General features: G+C 34.2%; 1 protein-coding gene across 2 annotated transcripts in view; it reads left to right on the forward strand.

Moving 5' to 3' along the window:
* The window catches only part of LOC150091799 (transcriptional coactivator YAP1-like), a 261022-nt gene that overhangs the window by 223951 nt on the left and 18039 nt on the right, over positions 1–19032 (forward strand). The window contains exon 5 of one of the 2 annotated variants that reach the window (XM_090377012.1): positions 12229–12258. The exons of the other annotated variant lie outside the window; for it this stretch is intronic. Coding sequence (XP_090233138.1) covers positions 12229–12258 — 30 coding nt within the window. The remainder of the gene's footprint in view (positions 1–12228; positions 12259–19032) is intronic. 2 annotated transcript variants of the gene reach the window in all.

Raw genomic sequence — 19032 nt, forward strand, 5'->3', positions numbered from 1 at the left:
ATCCCGAACCTGAACTACAAATAAACAATACTCCAATCCCGCTTGTTAATACTGTTAAATTTCTTGGACTATTAGACCGCAAACTAAATTTCCAAGCACGCATCACTTATTTGAGAACTTCTTGTATAAAGCATTTGAATATTCTTTGATCAGTTTCATCTGTGTCCTGGGGAGCTGATTGGTATACTTTGCTGCATCTTTATAGAAGTTTAATTCGTTCACGGCTAGATTATGGTTGTCCAATGTATGACTCTGCCAGGAGCACTACTTGAAAACGGCTAAATATGATCCATCACAGTGCTCTGAGGACTGTGCTGGGAGCTTTCAGGACTTCTCCGATCCGAATTGTATATATTGAAGTGCATTGATCACCCATTACACCTGTGTAGAAAAGCACTACGCTGCTAAGATCCAGAGTCTTCCATCACACCCAAATTGGGAGTATCTTTATAATACTCATTGGGAATCCTAAGAGAACAAGCCAAATGAAAATAGACCTGCCTCGCTCAGGATCAAAAAGCTTGTTCAGACTTGGAATGGCAATTTAAACGAAATTTTCCAAGACACAACTGCAACCTATTGCTCCTTGGACATATGTGTCTGTCTCTCAAGATATTCACTTCCTCCAGTGGAGCTAAAATATTATACCTTCCTGCAATATCAGACAGTTACATTCGGCTCATGCTACTATGAACAACCATGCCTGTAAAATTTATACGGATGGTTCCAAAACTGAGCGTATGGTAAGTGCTGCGGCAGTTTTTCCTTTATGTACAAGTTCAGCCACACTACTGCTTGCTTGCTTGCAGTGTCTTTATGTCATAAAGTTTGCGCTTAGTAAGATTATTGAGCTTTCCATCTCATCTGCCATAATTTACACAGATTCTCTTAGTGCTGTCTCTGCCATAAGGATGAATTTCGCCTATTCTCATCCTACATTGAAACAGATTCATTCCCGGCTATTCAATTGCAGTGTGTCCAATCAGTTTTTGCTTGATCCCTGGCCTTTCTGGAATCCTCAAGTTCTTTACACTGACTATAAGTCTATCATATGCAAAGCGTGCTATGATAAATGGACACAGATCTGGAAAAGTAACACGAACAATAAACTTTACCAGATAAAAGAAGATCCAAAGCTGTGGCTGTCTGGCTTCCAACAAAGCAGACGAGAAGTGGTATTGGCAAGACTGAGAATTGGACACACTCACCTTACTCATCTCTTCCTATTATTGGGAGAAAACCCACCCCAGTGCCCATCCTTTCAGACACAACTTTCGCTCTCTGCGTTACTTTTCTTCCAAACAGCTGCTCACTCCGTATAAATCGCAAATCCGCCCTGCCATGGAATATTGTTCCCACATCTGGGGTGGTGCCCCCAAAACCTCTCTCAGGCTTCTTGATTCCATTCAGAAGAGGGCAGTTAGGTTACTTAATGATTCATCTCTAACAGAGTCTTTGCACTCGCTTTCTCATAGACGCACTGTTTCTGCTGCATTCGTCTTCTACAGATACTTCCATGGGCACTGTTCTTCTGAATTGGCTTCTATAATTCCTGCTCTCTCTTTCAAAACAGTCCAAACATGTGCCGCCACCAGCCAACATCCATTTACTGTCCAACTTCAAACCCACAGAACCAACTTTTCATCTTCCTCATTTATTCATTCAACTGCCGTTTTCTGGAACAACCTTCCTTCATACGTATTTCCTGAAAATTACAATCTACAGAAGTTCAAGTCCAATGTCAACAAATATCTTCTTTCGTCTTCTTAACCTCAAACCCAAGCACAGTACTAAGTACTATAGGTTCTAATACCTCTCGTGTTTGGGGTTCACATAAAAAAAAAAAACAAAAAAACTTACGGTCCGTCATTTTCTAGTTGATTATCTCTTACATTCAACCATCCGGTCAAACACTTTTCAGTCACTCTCCATATTGAATATATTACCTGATTTATCTAATTTCTTAGGAAATGAAGCAAATATTGAAGAACTTTTAATGTATCTAAAACATATTGACTTGTACAGAAGCATATAATTTAACATCTCTAACGATATTCTTCTTGTGAATAAACGATGAACAGACACAATTTCACCTTAGTAGCCCTTGTGTCGTTAAATCCAACGCCAGCAACAATAAAGCTCTTGACATTTCAAAGGCTTTCAATCGTGTTTCACATGCAGGTCTTCTAATTAAGCTTCCATCTTTCGGTTTTCTGACTGTTTTTTATAATTGTGTATCCAGTTTTCTCTCTGACCGCTCACTGTGAGTAATGGTACATGGTTGTCTTCTAACTTCTCCACTAATGCTGGTGTTCCCCAAGGTTCAGTTCTTTCTCCCTCTCTTCCTCTTGTATATTAATGACCTTCCACTGGCCAGAAATCTTATTCATGGTTTTGCTGATGATAACACATTGCATTCCACCTTCTAGTTTGAGAAACCATGCCCTGCACAAACAGCTTCAACTTCTCAAATATCCAATACCAATTCCTTAAATGCTGATCTCCAGGTAATTCTTCAGTGGGGTAAAGATAACTTAGTTGATTTCAGTTCTTCTGAAACTGAGTCCTGTCTTCTTCTACTCTCGTGCTTATCTTCTGTGACACTCTGATTTCTAGGCAAGATCATATATCTCTATTGGGGATTACCCTGACTTTAATCTCTCTCTCTCTCTCTCTTGGCACTCTTGGCATAAGCACATTACAAATATTGCTTCCTCTGCATCAAAAAAAACTGGGTTTTCTCTTTTGCTCGTGGTGTTACTTTTCTTCCAAACAGCCATTCACGCTCTACAAATGACAAATCTACCCTACCATGGAATTTTATTTCCACATCTGTGGCTGTGCCCCCAAAACCTCTCTCAGGCTTCTAGATTCCATTCAAAAGAAGCAGTTAGGTTAATTAATGACTCATCTCTAACAGAGTCCCTCCACTCTCTGTCTCATACATCTGCTTCTGCCACATGCCTTTTCTATAGATACCTCCATGGGCACTGTTCTTCTGAATTGGATTCTATAATTCCGCTCTATCTTCCAAACCAGTCCAAACACATGCCAGACTGGTTTGGAAGACAGTCCGAACATGTGCTGCAACCAGTCAACATCCTTTTACTGTCCTACTTCAAACTTGTGGAACCAACTTTTCTTCTTCCTCATTTATTCATTCAACTTCTGCTTTGTGGAACAACCTTCCTTCATGCTTATTTCCTGAAAATTACAATCTACAGAAATTCAAGTCTAATATCAACAAGTATCTTCTTACATCTTCTCGATCTTCAGCCCATGCATGTGACTAAGTACTATAGGTTATAATACCTCTCGTTTGGGTTTTCATAAAAAAAATAATAATAGAATGCTAATTTAGTGAAAACCAAAATGATTAATACAGATTATCAGAATGGCACTAAAAAACATAGAATACTTTAAATGGAGATACAAAGAGGTTTCCTCTTTATATCTCCATTCGGAAGGCCTGGTAAAGTGAATATTAATATATTCTTATTTTGACATTATTGCCCAGTACCAGAATAATATTATTGACAAAAATCAAATTAGAATTTTCAAAATATAAAAAAAATAAAAAAAAGATTATTAAAAATCTATAAATAAAATCCATCATTACCACTTTTTTGATGCAGCAGTCTGTTGCATCTCTAACTCTATTTTTTTTTTTTTTTTTTTACTCGATTCAGTTTTTATCATATTCTGGATGTGAATTTTGCAAATTCTTCAACAAAATCGTGCAGCCTTCTCTTCTGATTTTTATGCTGCTGTCCCTGTTAGAAACTATACCTACAATTAGTTGAAAACACAGATAGGAGATGTAACATATACCAATGAAATGAGCAGCAGTGTTTGTTAATAGGCAAACAATTTTTAGTTTCATCACAACACTGGCAAATTGGAGTATTATGCTATCGAGTGTTAGTTCTTCTGTTTTGCCAGGTAACCAGCCAGTGATAGGTCTTCTCCTATAGGACATTAATCTAACTTTGCTACCTCATTTTGTTATCTGCCATCTTATTACCATGTTATAATTCTAACCAAAAGTATGTAACAACATGTAATTAATACTCAGTTTATTACTAGCACCTCTGAGGAAGGCATTAATAGCAAAGCTGATATGCAAAGGGATCATTATTGTTGTATCAAGTAACTATACTACAAGGTGTGGCTGTTAAAATTATTTGCCAGAGCTAACCCCTTGTGACTCTTTTCTCTTCCCTAAACTGAAAAGTGTACTTAAGGGAACCCATTTTCAGTCCATTGAAAACATTCAGAAAAAAATAACTAAAATGTAAAAGGGCTTCCAGAAATGTTTCTGTGCTTGGGAAAAACATATGGAACTGTGTGTGTGTGTGTGTGTGTGCACGCGCGCGCACCTGCACCTGCAATTACTTTGAAGGGTGTAGCTTGTAAGGTACAAAATATTTCATTATATTTTTTTTATTGCAGCAGTGTCGTTATTTAATAGCCAAACCTCGTATAATGCAGTTGAAATGTATCTTTTTCAGTATTTCATAGCTAGTTCTAAATATATGTAATTTAAATGCCTTAGGAGCATTTCTTGTTTTGATCTAGAATTCAGTTGTTTTCTTATCAGTTGGTTAGAATTTTAATATGCTATGTCTATACAAAATGTTTTTATGGCCCAATTTTCAAGTTGTTGAGGGCTGAAAAATTGACATTAACTTAAAGTGGAAATGTTACCTCCCCCCCCCCCACATAAATATGACCTTGATTGAAGAAACCTTTAAGGATTCCACTGGTCTTCAGTAGGATTTGAACTTGGATCCATTTGGTAAGTGGGCCAGTGTACAAATCCAAAAATGATGCTGGTATTTATATCCAGTACCACTTGTATTTGCCAGCCTGCCACTGCCCAGACTTAGCCCATTGTAGAGAACTCTATTATTGAATGAATATAGAATTTTTAATATTGCAAAAAAAAAAAAACCCTACATTCACAGCTAGGTGGCTCATGAACAAATTTTGATGGAGGCCTATAAGGCCCATATACAGTTGCTAATGGCTGATGACTGATTTCTAGTTTCTGTCCTATATTTTCATATCCATAACCCCCATTTCTCATTATTTGAAAAGGTTCGAATTTAAATCTTGATGACAATAGGTATTTCCCAAGGCCTTCTCCGGCAGGTGGAATTGCAGGATTTGTTTCCAATTTTTTTTTTTTTTTTTTTTTTCATAAACTGACCTTAGAACATGCAATTTACATTTAGTACACTGAAGCCTTGTGGCTTGAGGTTGCTTAGCATTTAAAAGTAATTCTCCCTTTTTTCATCTACCTTCAATGCAGAAGTCTATTTCTATGGGTTTCTTCTCTTTTCATTTCATATATACTGTTTTTGCTACTTTTCAGTGCTACTTTTTAATCAGCTTTCTTATATGTTTTTTCCTAAGTCACTCACTTCCTTCATTCCTCAGTCATGTAATCTCTAAGTATTTAAAAGGCTTTGCCATCATATATAATTGTGATATGGCAGTGTAGATAAACTTTATACAAAACTTAAAAGTTGAAATGCATTTCTTTGCATGTGTATTGTATTAAAAGAATACTAAACTATTAACACTTACTAACACACTTTGTAAAATATCTTTCATGTCAGCTCACTTTTCATAACTGTTTTATTATCAAATTAAATATACAAGTAATTTTTATTGATCACAAATAGATCTTAGATTCCCAGTATTCTGAAGAGGTTCAGGTTAATTTATTTAATCTGTAAACTCTGATGTTTATGGTGATAAACTTTCTTATTTATATCTGTAGTTTATTACTTTTTTTTTTTTTTTATAAAAATTTAAAGGGGAGGAAATAACATACACAGAACAATTTCAGTTACATTTGTTCACTTATACAAAGAAACAAGAGCAGCACATGAAACTTGCTTACCCGCCAAGCCATGCTGTGTTATGCATTACTTATGCATTATAATGCATAAGTTATGCATTATTTATGCATTATAATTCGCTTACTGAAATTTACCACTGTGTGACAACTCAGCAAAAGTTATTATTCAATTAATCATTTCATCATTAAAATTTAACATATTTATTTCTAGTTAATATCATATATTACATTCCTTGTCAAGGCCAGTTTTAATAATGTATAATAGATTTTTTTAATGAAAATGAATGTACGATGGGTGGGGGGGTGAAAAGTTTTTAGCCCAATATAGATTGCAAAGGTTTTCAAAAGATATTGAAAAGATTTTCAAAAGATTGCAAAAGATATTGCCAATCTGTGCTACAACTCTCTTGTGTGTTCACAGATAATTTCAGGTTTGTAACTGTATTTACAGAGGGCATTGACGTGTGAAAGGTGAATGATGATGGCAACTGTTGAGAGAATCAAGCACTGTGCATTCATCAAGTACCTTCATTTAAAGGGAATGTTGCCAAAAGAAATTCACAAAGACATGCGGCGCCTCCGTAGCCAGGTGGGAAGGAGCAGCAGTGCATAGCACCACTTCTTGATTAGACCGGGGTTTGAGCCCATCACCACCAAAATGGAGGATGCAGAAAGGTCAGGGAATGACCACCACATATTCCCGGAGCAATATGGCCTTAGTTGCTAATACTCCTAAAAACCAAACAACAACAAAGACATGCAGTAAATATTAGGGGAATCTTGTCCTTCATGTGTCAATGTCAAAAACTGGGTTGTGGAATATAAGCATGAAAGAGACGGTATCGAAGATGAACCTCACAGTGGGAGGCCTGTTACCATGTTGACACCTGCAAATGCAGATGTGATTCATGATCTAATCATGCAAAGCCACAGAGCTTTGCATGATTAGATCATGAATCACACTGAGACAACATTCATTTTAGGAATGAAGAAGGTTTCTTTGAGGTGGGTCCCTAAAGCACTGAATGCAGATCAGAAGTGGGAAAGAGTGAGGTGTTGTCATGAGATTGTGCAGAATTTTGAAGCTAATAAAGCTTCAAAAAGTTTTGGGGGCAGTATGTCACTATGGATGAAACATGGGTGGGTGCACCACTTCAATACTGAAACAAAAGAACAATCGAAACAAACAGTGGAAGCATCTCTCTTCTCCCCATCCTAAAAAGTTTCAAATGCAGAAGTTGCTAACTTCTGAGATGCAGAAGGAGTGATCACGGTTGATTTCCTGGAACAAGGTGTCACTATCAATGCTAAGCATCATGCACCCACTGAGACATTTCCATGAGGAATGAAAACTCAAGAGGTGCGGGAAATTGACCAAAGGAGTCATCTTGCATCAAATCAAGGCAATGCACCAGTGCACATAATGTTTGTAACTTGGGCAACACTGTGTGACTGGATTCAAGCTAGTACAGCAACCACTCTACTCATTGAATTTGGCTCCATTGGACTGTTTTCTGTTTCCAAATCTCAAAAAAGGACTTGAAAGGACAGAAACTCAACAGTGACAATGTGCTGATGGATGCAGTCAACAATTGGTTTGAGTCAAAATCTTCTGAATTTTATTTAAGCTGGTTACAAAAGTTAGTGGATCGTTAAGTTAGTGGACCAGAAAATTAAAGTGGGTGGAGACTATGTAGAAAAATAAATGGGTTTTCACAGTCTTTCAGCATTCCTTCTATGAGAGGCTAGAAACTTTTCAATCTACCCTCGTACATGAGCTGGCTGGAACTATTCTTGTTTTCTGTAGTCATGTAGTTGCATCTGTGGCTCTGAAATTGTAGGCATACAGTAAGATTATGACATATCTATAGGTTTGTCTCTGTGAAGAAAATAATACACAAAGATTGCATGTTTAAGACAAATTTACTGAAATATAAAAATGACGAATTATACGAATTATTCATACCTAATGAGGAATTTCACCCAGAAACTTGCATAATCAGTTATCTTTGCATCCATCTTATTTACTACCCACTCGAGAGTGTATTGGTACATCTATTGTGAGTGTGTATTTGATGTTTCCTCCATTAATTTCAAGGAATTAATATTAGAGAAATGGTAGCTATGTTTGCTGCCAAATGTAAGGTTTTATGTTTGGGAAATAATATTCTGAGAATAACTTGTAAAGTTTGTGGGGATGGAGCTAGCTGAAAGATGTGAGTAAGCAGAGACACTTCGATGTTATGATTTAGTCAGGCATTGAAGGTTATGATCCAGTGTAAGGCAGGTGGCCAGGAAGGTGACATTGTCTAGTCAGTGGTTTACTGTACCTCTGCATCTAGGAAGGAGATTATAATCCTATTATACAAATAAGTGGTGAGACTACTTGTGGAATATTATGTTCAGGTCTGGATATAGCATTGAAAGAAAGATTGGTTTTCTTGAGAGGTGCCAAACATGGGCAAATATTTGTAGAGAATAACAAAAAGATGTCCAAAGCATGAAGGATTACAGAGTTTGGAAACTAAGAATTTCTTGTCAAAATGATTCAGCTTTTGTGTTACAAATAGTATTAGTAGTGGCAAAGTGATGTAACAAAGCAAAGGTTATATGGCTGATAATGTATAACTTTGCTTTGTTGCATCAATTTTTTTAGCCCCCTTCCCCAAATAAAATAAATAAATGTACTTAGATCATTTGCCTAATCCTCCAAATAATTTGTACAATTCTCCTTTAAATTATTTAAAGTACCCACCTTCACACCACTAGATGGAAGTATATCCCGAAAGTCACTCGCTCTGGATTAAATCAAATTTCCAGACATTATTCTGAAACTATCCTTTTACAATTTAAATTTATGCCCTCTTGTGTATGCTGATGACATCCTTACTCATCCAAGAACAAATAAAGATGCCATTAGCATTTAGTTTACCTGATTCATTTAAAGTCTTAAACAATTCAGTCCAGTTTAAAAAAACTATGGAAGCAGAGGCCTAGCTTCCATATGTCACAATTCACAGAACTGAAGTCTTTCTTTGTAAGAGTATCCTTTTGTACCTGGCTAATCTTGTTGGGTTTTTTGCACCTGTTTCAACAGATATGCATCCTTTCTAAAATGAAGCTTCCAAATCTGTATGTAGTACTTAAGATGCAGCTTAATCACTACAAGAGGACAACCATAGCAATATCCAGGATATAGGAGTTTTTCTGGTAGAGCAAAATTCCTATGCCATTGATAAAATCCCCATGAGCCTTAGCAACATACCTGCACTGCTCAGAGAACTTCATGTTCTACTGTACAATTACTCTTAGGTCTTTTTCATTCTCCACCACTTTGAATTTGAGGCGCCTCCGTAGCCAGGTGGGAAGGAGCAGCAGCGCGTAGCACATGCTTCTTGATTAGACCGGGGTTCGAGACCGTCACCACCAAATGCGGAGGATGCGGAAAGGTCAGGGAATGACCACCGTATACCCCGGAGCAATATGGCCTTAGTTGCTAAAAAAACGAAATAACAAAATAAATGGCCTTAGTTGCTAAAAAAACGAAATAACAAAATAAATAACTTTGAATTTGATACTACCCAAATTGTATGTTATTCTGAAATTATTACTGCCCAAGTGGATTAACATGCATTTGTCATTGTGAAAGTCGGTTGCCAGTTTTTAGCCCATCAGCCTAATTTATCCAAATCTTGTTGAAGTAACATATGCTGAGTAATATTGTTAATCATGCTGCCCACCTTAGTATCATCAGAAAACTTAAATATTAAACTTCATCAATACTATTAATAAATATTGAAAAAAAACAAGGCACCCATGAAACTCCACTCATAACAGTAGTCCAGTTGTTCACAAACTGGGTGCTGCATATGTTTTGTAGCAGTGCCACAAACTTTCAGGTTTTTTTTTTTTTTTTTTTTGATGGATTCAGTGAATGCATAAACTTGCTTTAACAATCAGTTGAGAGAAACTTGCCATTTTATTTCATCTCAGAAAATTGCCTGAGGTGAGAGACAAACTTCATGGAATTCACCCATCCTGCTTCTCAGTTTAGATAACTAGTTTGGTTAACCAGTATTCTGCTGTATCGAATTTGCTTTGGAAAGTTCCGGGGCCCACAATTACCCTACACGAATTATGATCCTGTTTAAAAGGATGCTGTGAAATCATAGTACGTAATTTTAGGATGGTGTTAGTTGAGAAAGTTTGAGAACCACTGAAAACCACTTTTTCATTAGTCAATGAAGAGCAGCAGCAGCTAATTAATAACCACATTCTTTCTCCTGCCACTCACAATGGTTATTTTCTGGCAATCTAAGACATGCATGAACAGTTTCTATGTATCGTGCACATAGTTGTGCAAATTTCTGAAAGTCATCATCAGTTGGAATAGGAGGGGAGGTTCAGCAGTAAACTGCACCATGAACTTTAAAATGTGATCCAGCACAAAGTGTATCAGCAGTTTTTTATCCATTAAAGCAAATAGTTTAGCACTATTGTAAGTTCTGTTTTCTCCACATTTATAATGCAGACAATTAATATGTTCATGAAGTGTCTGGAAATGCTCTCCTGAATTTCAGTTTTAATTCTCTTTGTGGCCACAGCTGTTTAATTTTTTTGCCACTAGGTCTTTCTTTGAGAAAATTTCTTGAGTTACAAAGTAACGTAATCTGTTTGGTATTTCAACTTATACTTTGAAATAAATTTTACTGGGGGGGGGATGCATTAACAAATTATAGAAATATGTAGAATACCTAAATGTCGAACATCAGTGAAATGCTAATGTACCCTCATGGGTAGTACAGTTCATAGAATTGCTGTCCCCGCACACTGAGTGGAAAAGATCTTAGTTCGAATCCCATCAATGACACGAGGAATTTTTATGGATCTTTTTCACAACATGGCTGAGCTAGTTGGTCTCAGATGAGGGTAGCATGATTTTTTCTCCTGAAACTTGTCTCCTGATTTTTTTGTCTAGCAAACAGAAAATCGACCACAGAACACACACAATTTACAAACAGTATATATGGAGCAATATGGCCTTAGTCGCTGATTCACCTAAAAGCCTAATACTATAACAACAAATGCTAATGTGCAATATATAGTTGCCAGTGCTTTGAAATTATAAAAAAAGTGCTGTCTGCACTATATGCACAATAAAATCACTTCCACCTACATTCGAACCATTGAAATAAGCCAAGGAAGCATGCCATAAGCAAGGGCTTCATGCTCTGCAGAGCAGTTCTAAAGATTTTCTGCTTTCGCCTCACTTGTGAATTGACTAGTTGGTCAATTTGTTGGTATGAGGCTGCTGGAAGGAAGTTTATCTCATGTGTTGCTGATGTTTGCTGTTGTCAGTAGCAACTGGGAAAAAAGTCTCTGGAAATCAACTTCCAGAAAGTAGCTCTGGCATAATATAGCATTAACAGGCTTCATCATTCATTTGATGGGGGTGAGACAAAATATGTAGTTATTGTAGTAGCAGCAGCATGTTCTTCCATTTAACTTAACAAGAAGAAATGACCAGAGTCAAAAAATTTTTTTATTTCTCAATAAATCTAAGTTTGCCACAAATTTTTATACTCCAATTTTAAATAAAACATTAATTATCCATTCTTTACTCACAATGCTGCCAAGCAAGACTGTTAGACAGATTTCTTTTTATGGATTACTCTTGTAATATCAAATCTCATTCATGTTAGAACCATAGGGAGCAAAAATAAAAGAAAAGTTTATTTTAATTTTTGTTCTCTGTAGACTATATAGGACAGATCTAATAATTCAGGAGAAAACGTTCCCATCTTCTTTATTTCAGATTGGTAGCCTATATCATTTTGTGATAAATATTTTCAGTTTTTAATTGATATCATTAACAGAATATATTTACAGGAGCATTATGTTACACAATTGAATATATTTCTTTTTGACCTTTTTAGTAACACCTCTTTAAAATGATTTTATAAGCACTTCTTAGACCTGGACATTATTGATATTGTTAGAGGTGGATTAAAGATTTTTTTAAAAGCTTATTAAAGTTTCAGGATAACTATAAGTAGCCTTTCATTGCTTGATTAGAGAATTATAATAACATCAAAATAATATATAGTTTGTCAACCAGCTTTCCATTTTTTTTATAATGCTGTGTAATAATAAATATTAAAAATTAAAATAAAGAAAAGTTTCAAAACAGATTTTGACATTCTAAATATCAATTACAAATGCTACAAGTAATTACTATACGTATAACTTTGTAATTTTACAGTGACATTATCATGTTTTAGTGATTGGCAAATAAAATAATTTATTGGTTGTATATTTGTGGATGACATAGTTTAACTTGTCTCTCTTGTGCTTTGCAGACCACCTGCTTTGGAAACCCCATGCTTAATGTGAGTGTCATGAATTTCTGTCTTACATGATACTAATCCTGTGGCTTTAAAGTTTTTGGCATTTTGCAAAGTGGTGTTTTTTTTTTTTTTTTTTTTTTTACCTCCCACTAATTTTTTCCTTGTCCTCTGCTTTCATATATTTTATGCTAGTGATTAAGATTAAAATACCATAATGTTCCGAACATAAGTTGATCTTGACTTTCAGAATTGTACTTGGCCTGTATGTGGTCCCTGTTATGGTATATTGAAAACTTACAAAAATTACCTGTATGTAAAAGGCAGGGTGGACCTTGCAGAGCTGGAATTGAATTGGATATTGGTTCTGCATAGCTTAAAGCATTTACTGCCGGCTCACTTTGACTGTATTGCAGAAAGGTAGCTTAGAAATGTTTAAAGTATTGCTGTTATGTTATTGCAGATAAAATTTTCGCTAGATCACAGATTTCACAAGATTATGCAAGTTTTAAATTAAATCTGTTAATTTTATGGGAAAACTACTAATTGTCAGGCCACAAATCACTCTAGTAAATAATGAATTTTATTAATTAATGGGGAAAGCAGGCATATTTAGTTCATATAGTAATCTAGCTGCCCTCCCCCTAATTTTTTTTAAAACTTGCATTTCATAGATTTTAAAAAAGTTGGGAGGGGAGAACCAAGTGCAAGAAGGTGATTAAGGGAAACCAAACACTGATATGATGCCATTATTTGTTGAGCTTGGAAGTTTTTGTATGAACTTTCCTGAATCAAAGATTTTCAAACTCAATAAGTAGTCTGTTAGACCAAGAAAATCTCTTGGGATATTTGAATAATTTTACCAAAAAACCATATCTAGAAGTTTCTGAATCATCTTTACTTGTAACAATAAAACCAAATCTGAAATTTGAGATTGACATATAGTCGGACATTGTGGTGCATTTAGGGTAAAAAGAAAGTTGCTCACCAATACCTCTTGCTCTCTGAAAATAAAAATTAGCTATAAATTAGCAGTGTCTTTCACTGTAAATCAGCAGTGTTTATTATACTGAATTTTCTATAGGGTGTTGTACTTTATAGTTATCAGGGCTGTTACTTATTTTTAGGTTTAGGAGATTTGTTGTCTAGCCTTTTTTATTTATTTATTTATATATATATTTTTTGTCATATTTGTGCTGAAACTTTTGATTCCACTATAAAACCTTGAGCAGGCACATTGGTGAAAATAATCAACGAAAAACAAGAATAATTTAAAAAAAAAAACCCCTATGAATATTCGTATTCCTCGAGTGTGGTATTTGCCTCCCAACTGCGTGCTCCCATAGGTTTTTTTGCCTGCTTCTCAATCACAAAATTTGACTCTAAGGCAGTCACAGGAAAGAGTTTTTTTTTTTTTTATGGATAACAGAGTACTGTTGTTTCTAATGTTTTTTGATCTTAGTATGCAACATAGTGTCAGGATTAAGAATAAATGTGAATGTGTTCCTTTTTGTTATCCCAATTGGCAAAGCTTATATACCACTGTGCTTGCTGCCGTGTGTGTTGTACCCAGTAGAGGATTAAAATTTAACTAAATATTACCATTTGATTTTATAATTTATTTTAATTTTGTCTGAGCTTGTTTTGTTCAAACATAAGGTTAAAATGAAAGCTTAAACATTTGATTCCATTCCCCCAAATAAAATTAGTTTGTTTTCAAGTATACTAGGGATGTTTTTAATTAATAGTGAAACAATTTTTTCATTGTCAAAAAAGCAAAATTTAAAGTTAGATATTGTAAAATTGAATTTATAATATTTAACCCTATTTTAACACCAATTTCAAAATTTCAGTAAAGATATGGCAAAAAAAGGTCCTATTTGAAAGGATTTTTTTTTTTTTTTTTTTTTTGAAAAAGAAAAGAAGAAGGAAAAAAAAAAAAAAAAAGGTCTATGTCAGAGGTTACCAGTTGGCAGACTAGCCTGTATCTGGAAGCTAACAATTTTTCACAAACCATGAATGATCTGAACTTAAATCAGTAATGTGTGCATAAAGTAATTATTTTAATTTTTCATTTTTGTAATTTTCCTTAATTTGATATGTGACATTCAAAAAAAATTATCATGTGTTATATTGAATGTGCACTTTTCTTCATATTCTCCTAATAAATGGAAGTAAAAATATGTTGTCATAATCTTAATGTTTACTTGACATTTAATTAATTTTATGCAAAATAGGGATCATTTCCAATAAAAAAAATTTTTCTAATATAGACTGAAAAAAAATTAATTGGTTTAGATAACAAATCTCCTAAACTTAAAAATAAGCAAGATAGATTTAAAGTATCTTGAAATTGTAACATCCTCTTTGTGCTGAATATTCTTCTTGTCCTTGTCATTAGTAAAGTACTTGCTGATTTATATTAATTAACCCGTTGTTTTTAAACTTGTGTTATGCATCTAGATAATAGCAAACAGTGCAGTAGTTTTTGTTTATTTTGTAACCTTTGATTGCACAAGCATTTCATTTGACTGGCAACTACTAACACTAGTGTGACCAGTTTTTAATATATATGTATATATGGTTTTTTACCCTTAAAAATTCACACATTTTTTTTTTTTTTTATGCCATTGAATAAATTAGAAAGGATAAATGAAAATATCAGTTGACTGAGCAACGTCCTAATCAGCATATTACCTAAAATAAGAAAAAGTAACAATAATTGAGGGGTTAAACAGGTCTAAAATATTTGATATGTTCATTCACTTATAATACTTATATTTACTATCTTAATTCATAATTAAAGAATGGGGTTATCTGTCTGTTACGAGGAAGTTCTAATTAAAGCATACACTGTGTTTTAAATGTGTTATGCATCTGCAAAACATCTGCTTTTGGTAGCATCACTCACCAGTCATTAATATCCAGTTATCCACATCCATGTTTTATGAGCTGTTCTCTTCATAAGCTGGTAGATTATTGCAAAAGTTCTCAATGCTTTGGCCTTCATTTTGACCCCTTATTCTACACCTCTTATTTGGAAATACCTTTCAGACTGTCTCTCATATTCTTTTTTTTTATGTTATCAGTGCTAGAAAATCTTTTTTTTTTTTTTAATTTAATTTTTTAGCTTTGTAAAGACAAGTTGCAGGAGGCAAAATCTAATGAATAAGGCAGGTGATTTCCATTTTGCATGAAACTGCTTTACAGAAATGTGACAGATTGAAGAAGTCACTTAATTGGTTGAAAATTTTTCGTATTGCATTGAGTAGAATCTGTTAATCATTTTAGAATTTCCAAATGATAAGTGTAACTTTCAGGGCTGAATTCTGAACAGACAGTTCTTGATATCAAAGAAACAAGTTGACATAGTTTCAGTTTTGATTTTGACTTCCACAGATTAAGTTTTCACTGAAGACTTTGATGATGTTTTATTCTTGCTTTGTACTGGAAGATATAATTTCCAATTTTCTGCAAAAATTACTATCTCATTAAACTGCAAGATCAGTACAAACTTTTAATTTCTTACCAGCGTTTACACTCCAGAATTTATAAACCTATCTTAGCAGAAACTTTCCTCGTGCTGAAATGTTTAAAAAAAAAAAGAGAGATAGAACCCAACTTCTTTTTATTAGTAAATTTAATGCTTCACCAGTTAAGTGTAATTACCCAAAGTAAGAAAATCTGTTAATCCTTTTATCATTTTTATTTTCCTTATGAGCTGATTGTCCATTTTGTGCTTCCTCATTAGCATCTTAATTGCTATTTTTAAACCTTTTAAATCAGTAAAAAAACCTTGCTCTTTATAACTAACCCCCATAAATTTGGTTTATATTGTCCAAACAGTCTTAATTGCTGATTTCTCCAAGTTTTTGTAATGTTTAGTAGTAATAATAATAATAAAAAAGTTCACTCATATTTCTGCAGAAAATTAACTGCATATCACTTGCCATTATAGTAACTGAGCCCTTCAATTCATGTTAAGTATTGCTAATATAGAATAAAAGATGTTAGAATATGCCTAGCTCTGTAGGAACCATGTAGTAAAATCCATCTCATTATAATCATGTCTCGTATAACAAATTCTTGAGCTAGTCCCTTTCTATCAATGAAGAGGCTAACTCAAGAGGTGAAAGGAACCTTACATGTTATTGACATAGTACTTTTACCATTGGGTACTGTGCATACATTGTCTTACTGTGGTAACAGTGCTATGGCAGTTAGACCGGGGTTCGAGCCTGTGACCACCAAATACGGAGGATGTGGAAAGGTCAGGGAATGCTGACCTTTATATCCCCGCATATCCCCAGAGCAATATGGCCTTAGTTGCTAATGCTCCTAAAAACCAAAATAACTAACAAGCTATGGCAGTTGGCCAACATGACCTGTAAAACATTGTGGTTGCTGGTGTCACCAAATTTTACTCCTCTAGTCTGTTTTATTGGGGACCACTGAAGGGGAAAGTGTTCAAAAATAAGTCTAAGGATGCATCTGCACAGTGCCTCCTTTTGGGAATTTTTGCGCATGCAGCAAGTACACCAGAAATGCACATAGTTGGTGCATTATGCATTATTTTCTTGAAGGTAGTAGCTCACTTTTCCACCCAAAGTTGGGGTCTTGTACATCATTCATATAACAGTCAGTTGAACCATGCCAAAAAGTGCATTCACAAGGATTAATGGATGATTACCTGATTAAAAGAACCAATACAGTAGTTAGTTAAAACTGTTTATTCAGTACTTTACAATTTTTTGTAAAGCGTATTCCCAATGCAGTTTGCATGTAATGCAATGTATCTTTCCACATTTTAATACACAAGCTTTTAAAAGCAATTATAGTATTTCCCATGAGCTTTGTCTATTTCATGTAGTCTGACATATATTCAGCATGTTTTTTATATTTCTAAGTATTTGTTACTAGTTATATTAAACATATTATTCTTTTCACTTAGTATGGATTTTAGTTTCATTGTGGAAGTGGACATAGTACTTTGCCACAATGATGATATAGTTGAATTGAATGATTTACTAGTTTTGGTAATTTTTACTCTATTTAGCCTGAATCTTTTCTTCATGATCAAACTGCTGTGCCACCTAGTTGCAACATCAACTTCGTTTTGAATGGAGTGTGTGCATTGTGAACAAAAGTATTTCTTTCTCTCTCTGTTTTTCTTGTTTCTTGATCATAAGGAAATAGAGGACTGTCAACCATATGAAGTGCCATGGATGCACTACAAGAACTGAGTTCAAATTATGGAGTTGGTATCAATACAGTAAAAAATAATTTCAATATTATTTCTGCAAAGAACATAAATACTATAAGAAAAAAACTTTCACTGTCATTCTAACAAAATTCATGAATAAGAAATTTCACCTGTACATCCAGCAAATACCAAATTTTCTAACATTTTAGAAAATGATGGTGGATCCACCATCTTCTAATTCAAGCAGCATTGTATTTTTGTTCCATATAAAATATTCCTTCACCACAATCTCTTTCACTTCTTTTTCTTCTGCCTTTGTTTAATAAATAAGTATATGGCACAGATTCCTGCACAAACAAATGGGTCTTCTAAAATCTCAAACATAACTTGAAATTTGAGGTGATGTATGAACTAGAGGGACATGCATTATGTTGCACATGTCTTTAAATTTGCTGAATGCACTTTTATACCACATTGCATGTGCTTTGCACATGAAAAGAGAGGCATCATGTAGATGCACTGTAATTACATCATGGGGCTCATCAAAATGTCCCATCATGTGACAGCATTTCATTTGATATCACAGTAATTAAAATGGTTCCAGAAATAGAACATATTATGTCTATATATTAGTAGCAGATACTTCAGAGCATTTTCTGTGAGTTGGGTATATTTCACCTATTCTGACATATATTCCGTATGTTTTCTATATATTTCCAAGTATTTGTGAGCAGAGATATTTTGTGAATTCTCTACCTACGGTGTACATTTTATTTTTCCTTTCTTGTGCATGCTTTAACAAGTCTCTCAGTAAAGGCAATGCATCAACTTGTTGGACTGTCCCTTGCCTGGTTGCCCACCATGCTCCACACAGGACCTTATATCATGTTCCGATAAGGCTGTGCAATGTCAGTGTGCACACTGCTGGACAGACATTTAACACATGACCTCTTTAGATTGAGCTATTTTACCTGTTTATAATACTGTTTTTTTTAACCTTGCAAGGCTGCAATATTTGAATTTTTGAATTTTTTTAATGTTTCTGCTATGCTTTTTGACTTCCATGTGACCTGCATATCTGTGGGTGTTTTTGATTCAAAACAAATATATAAATTAGCAGCAGATACTTAAGTATTTCTAATGGGCTTGGTCTATTTCATGTAGCCTGACATATATTCAGCATGTTTTCTATATTTCTAAGCATTTCTTACTATAGTTATATTAAAGATTTTGTGGGTTCTCCCTACTTTTTGCAGTCACATTTAGTAGTGTACCTTTTATTTTTCCTTTCTTGTGCATGTTTTTTTTTTTTTTTTTTTTTTTTTTTTTCCCCAAGTTTAGTCTTATGCAAGAGCATTTTGGCACAGTACTAACACATCTTTGCCAAATTATTCAAAAATTAAAGTTTTATAGTCATTTTAAATGAAAAGTTGTATTTAATTGATAAAATAAATAGTTATGAAAGTGAATTAGCAGTTACTGCTAGGAAAAATATAAAGGAATTTAAAAAAAAAATACTTATTCTGCTGTTCCTTTTTTTTAAGCTTTATAACATTTTGCATGATCTTTCAAGAAATATAGCAGGTATTTTATTTGTTATTTTTAATAACAAAAAT

The sequence above is a fragment of the Mastigoproctus giganteus genome, chromosome 1 (assembly GCF_048544385.1).
Source record: "Mastigoproctus giganteus isolate SK-2022 chromosome 1, ASM4854438v1, whole genome shotgun sequence".
NCBI classification, from domain to species: domain Eukaryota; kingdom Metazoa; phylum Arthropoda; class Arachnida; order Uropygi; family Thelyphonidae; genus Mastigoproctus; species Mastigoproctus giganteus.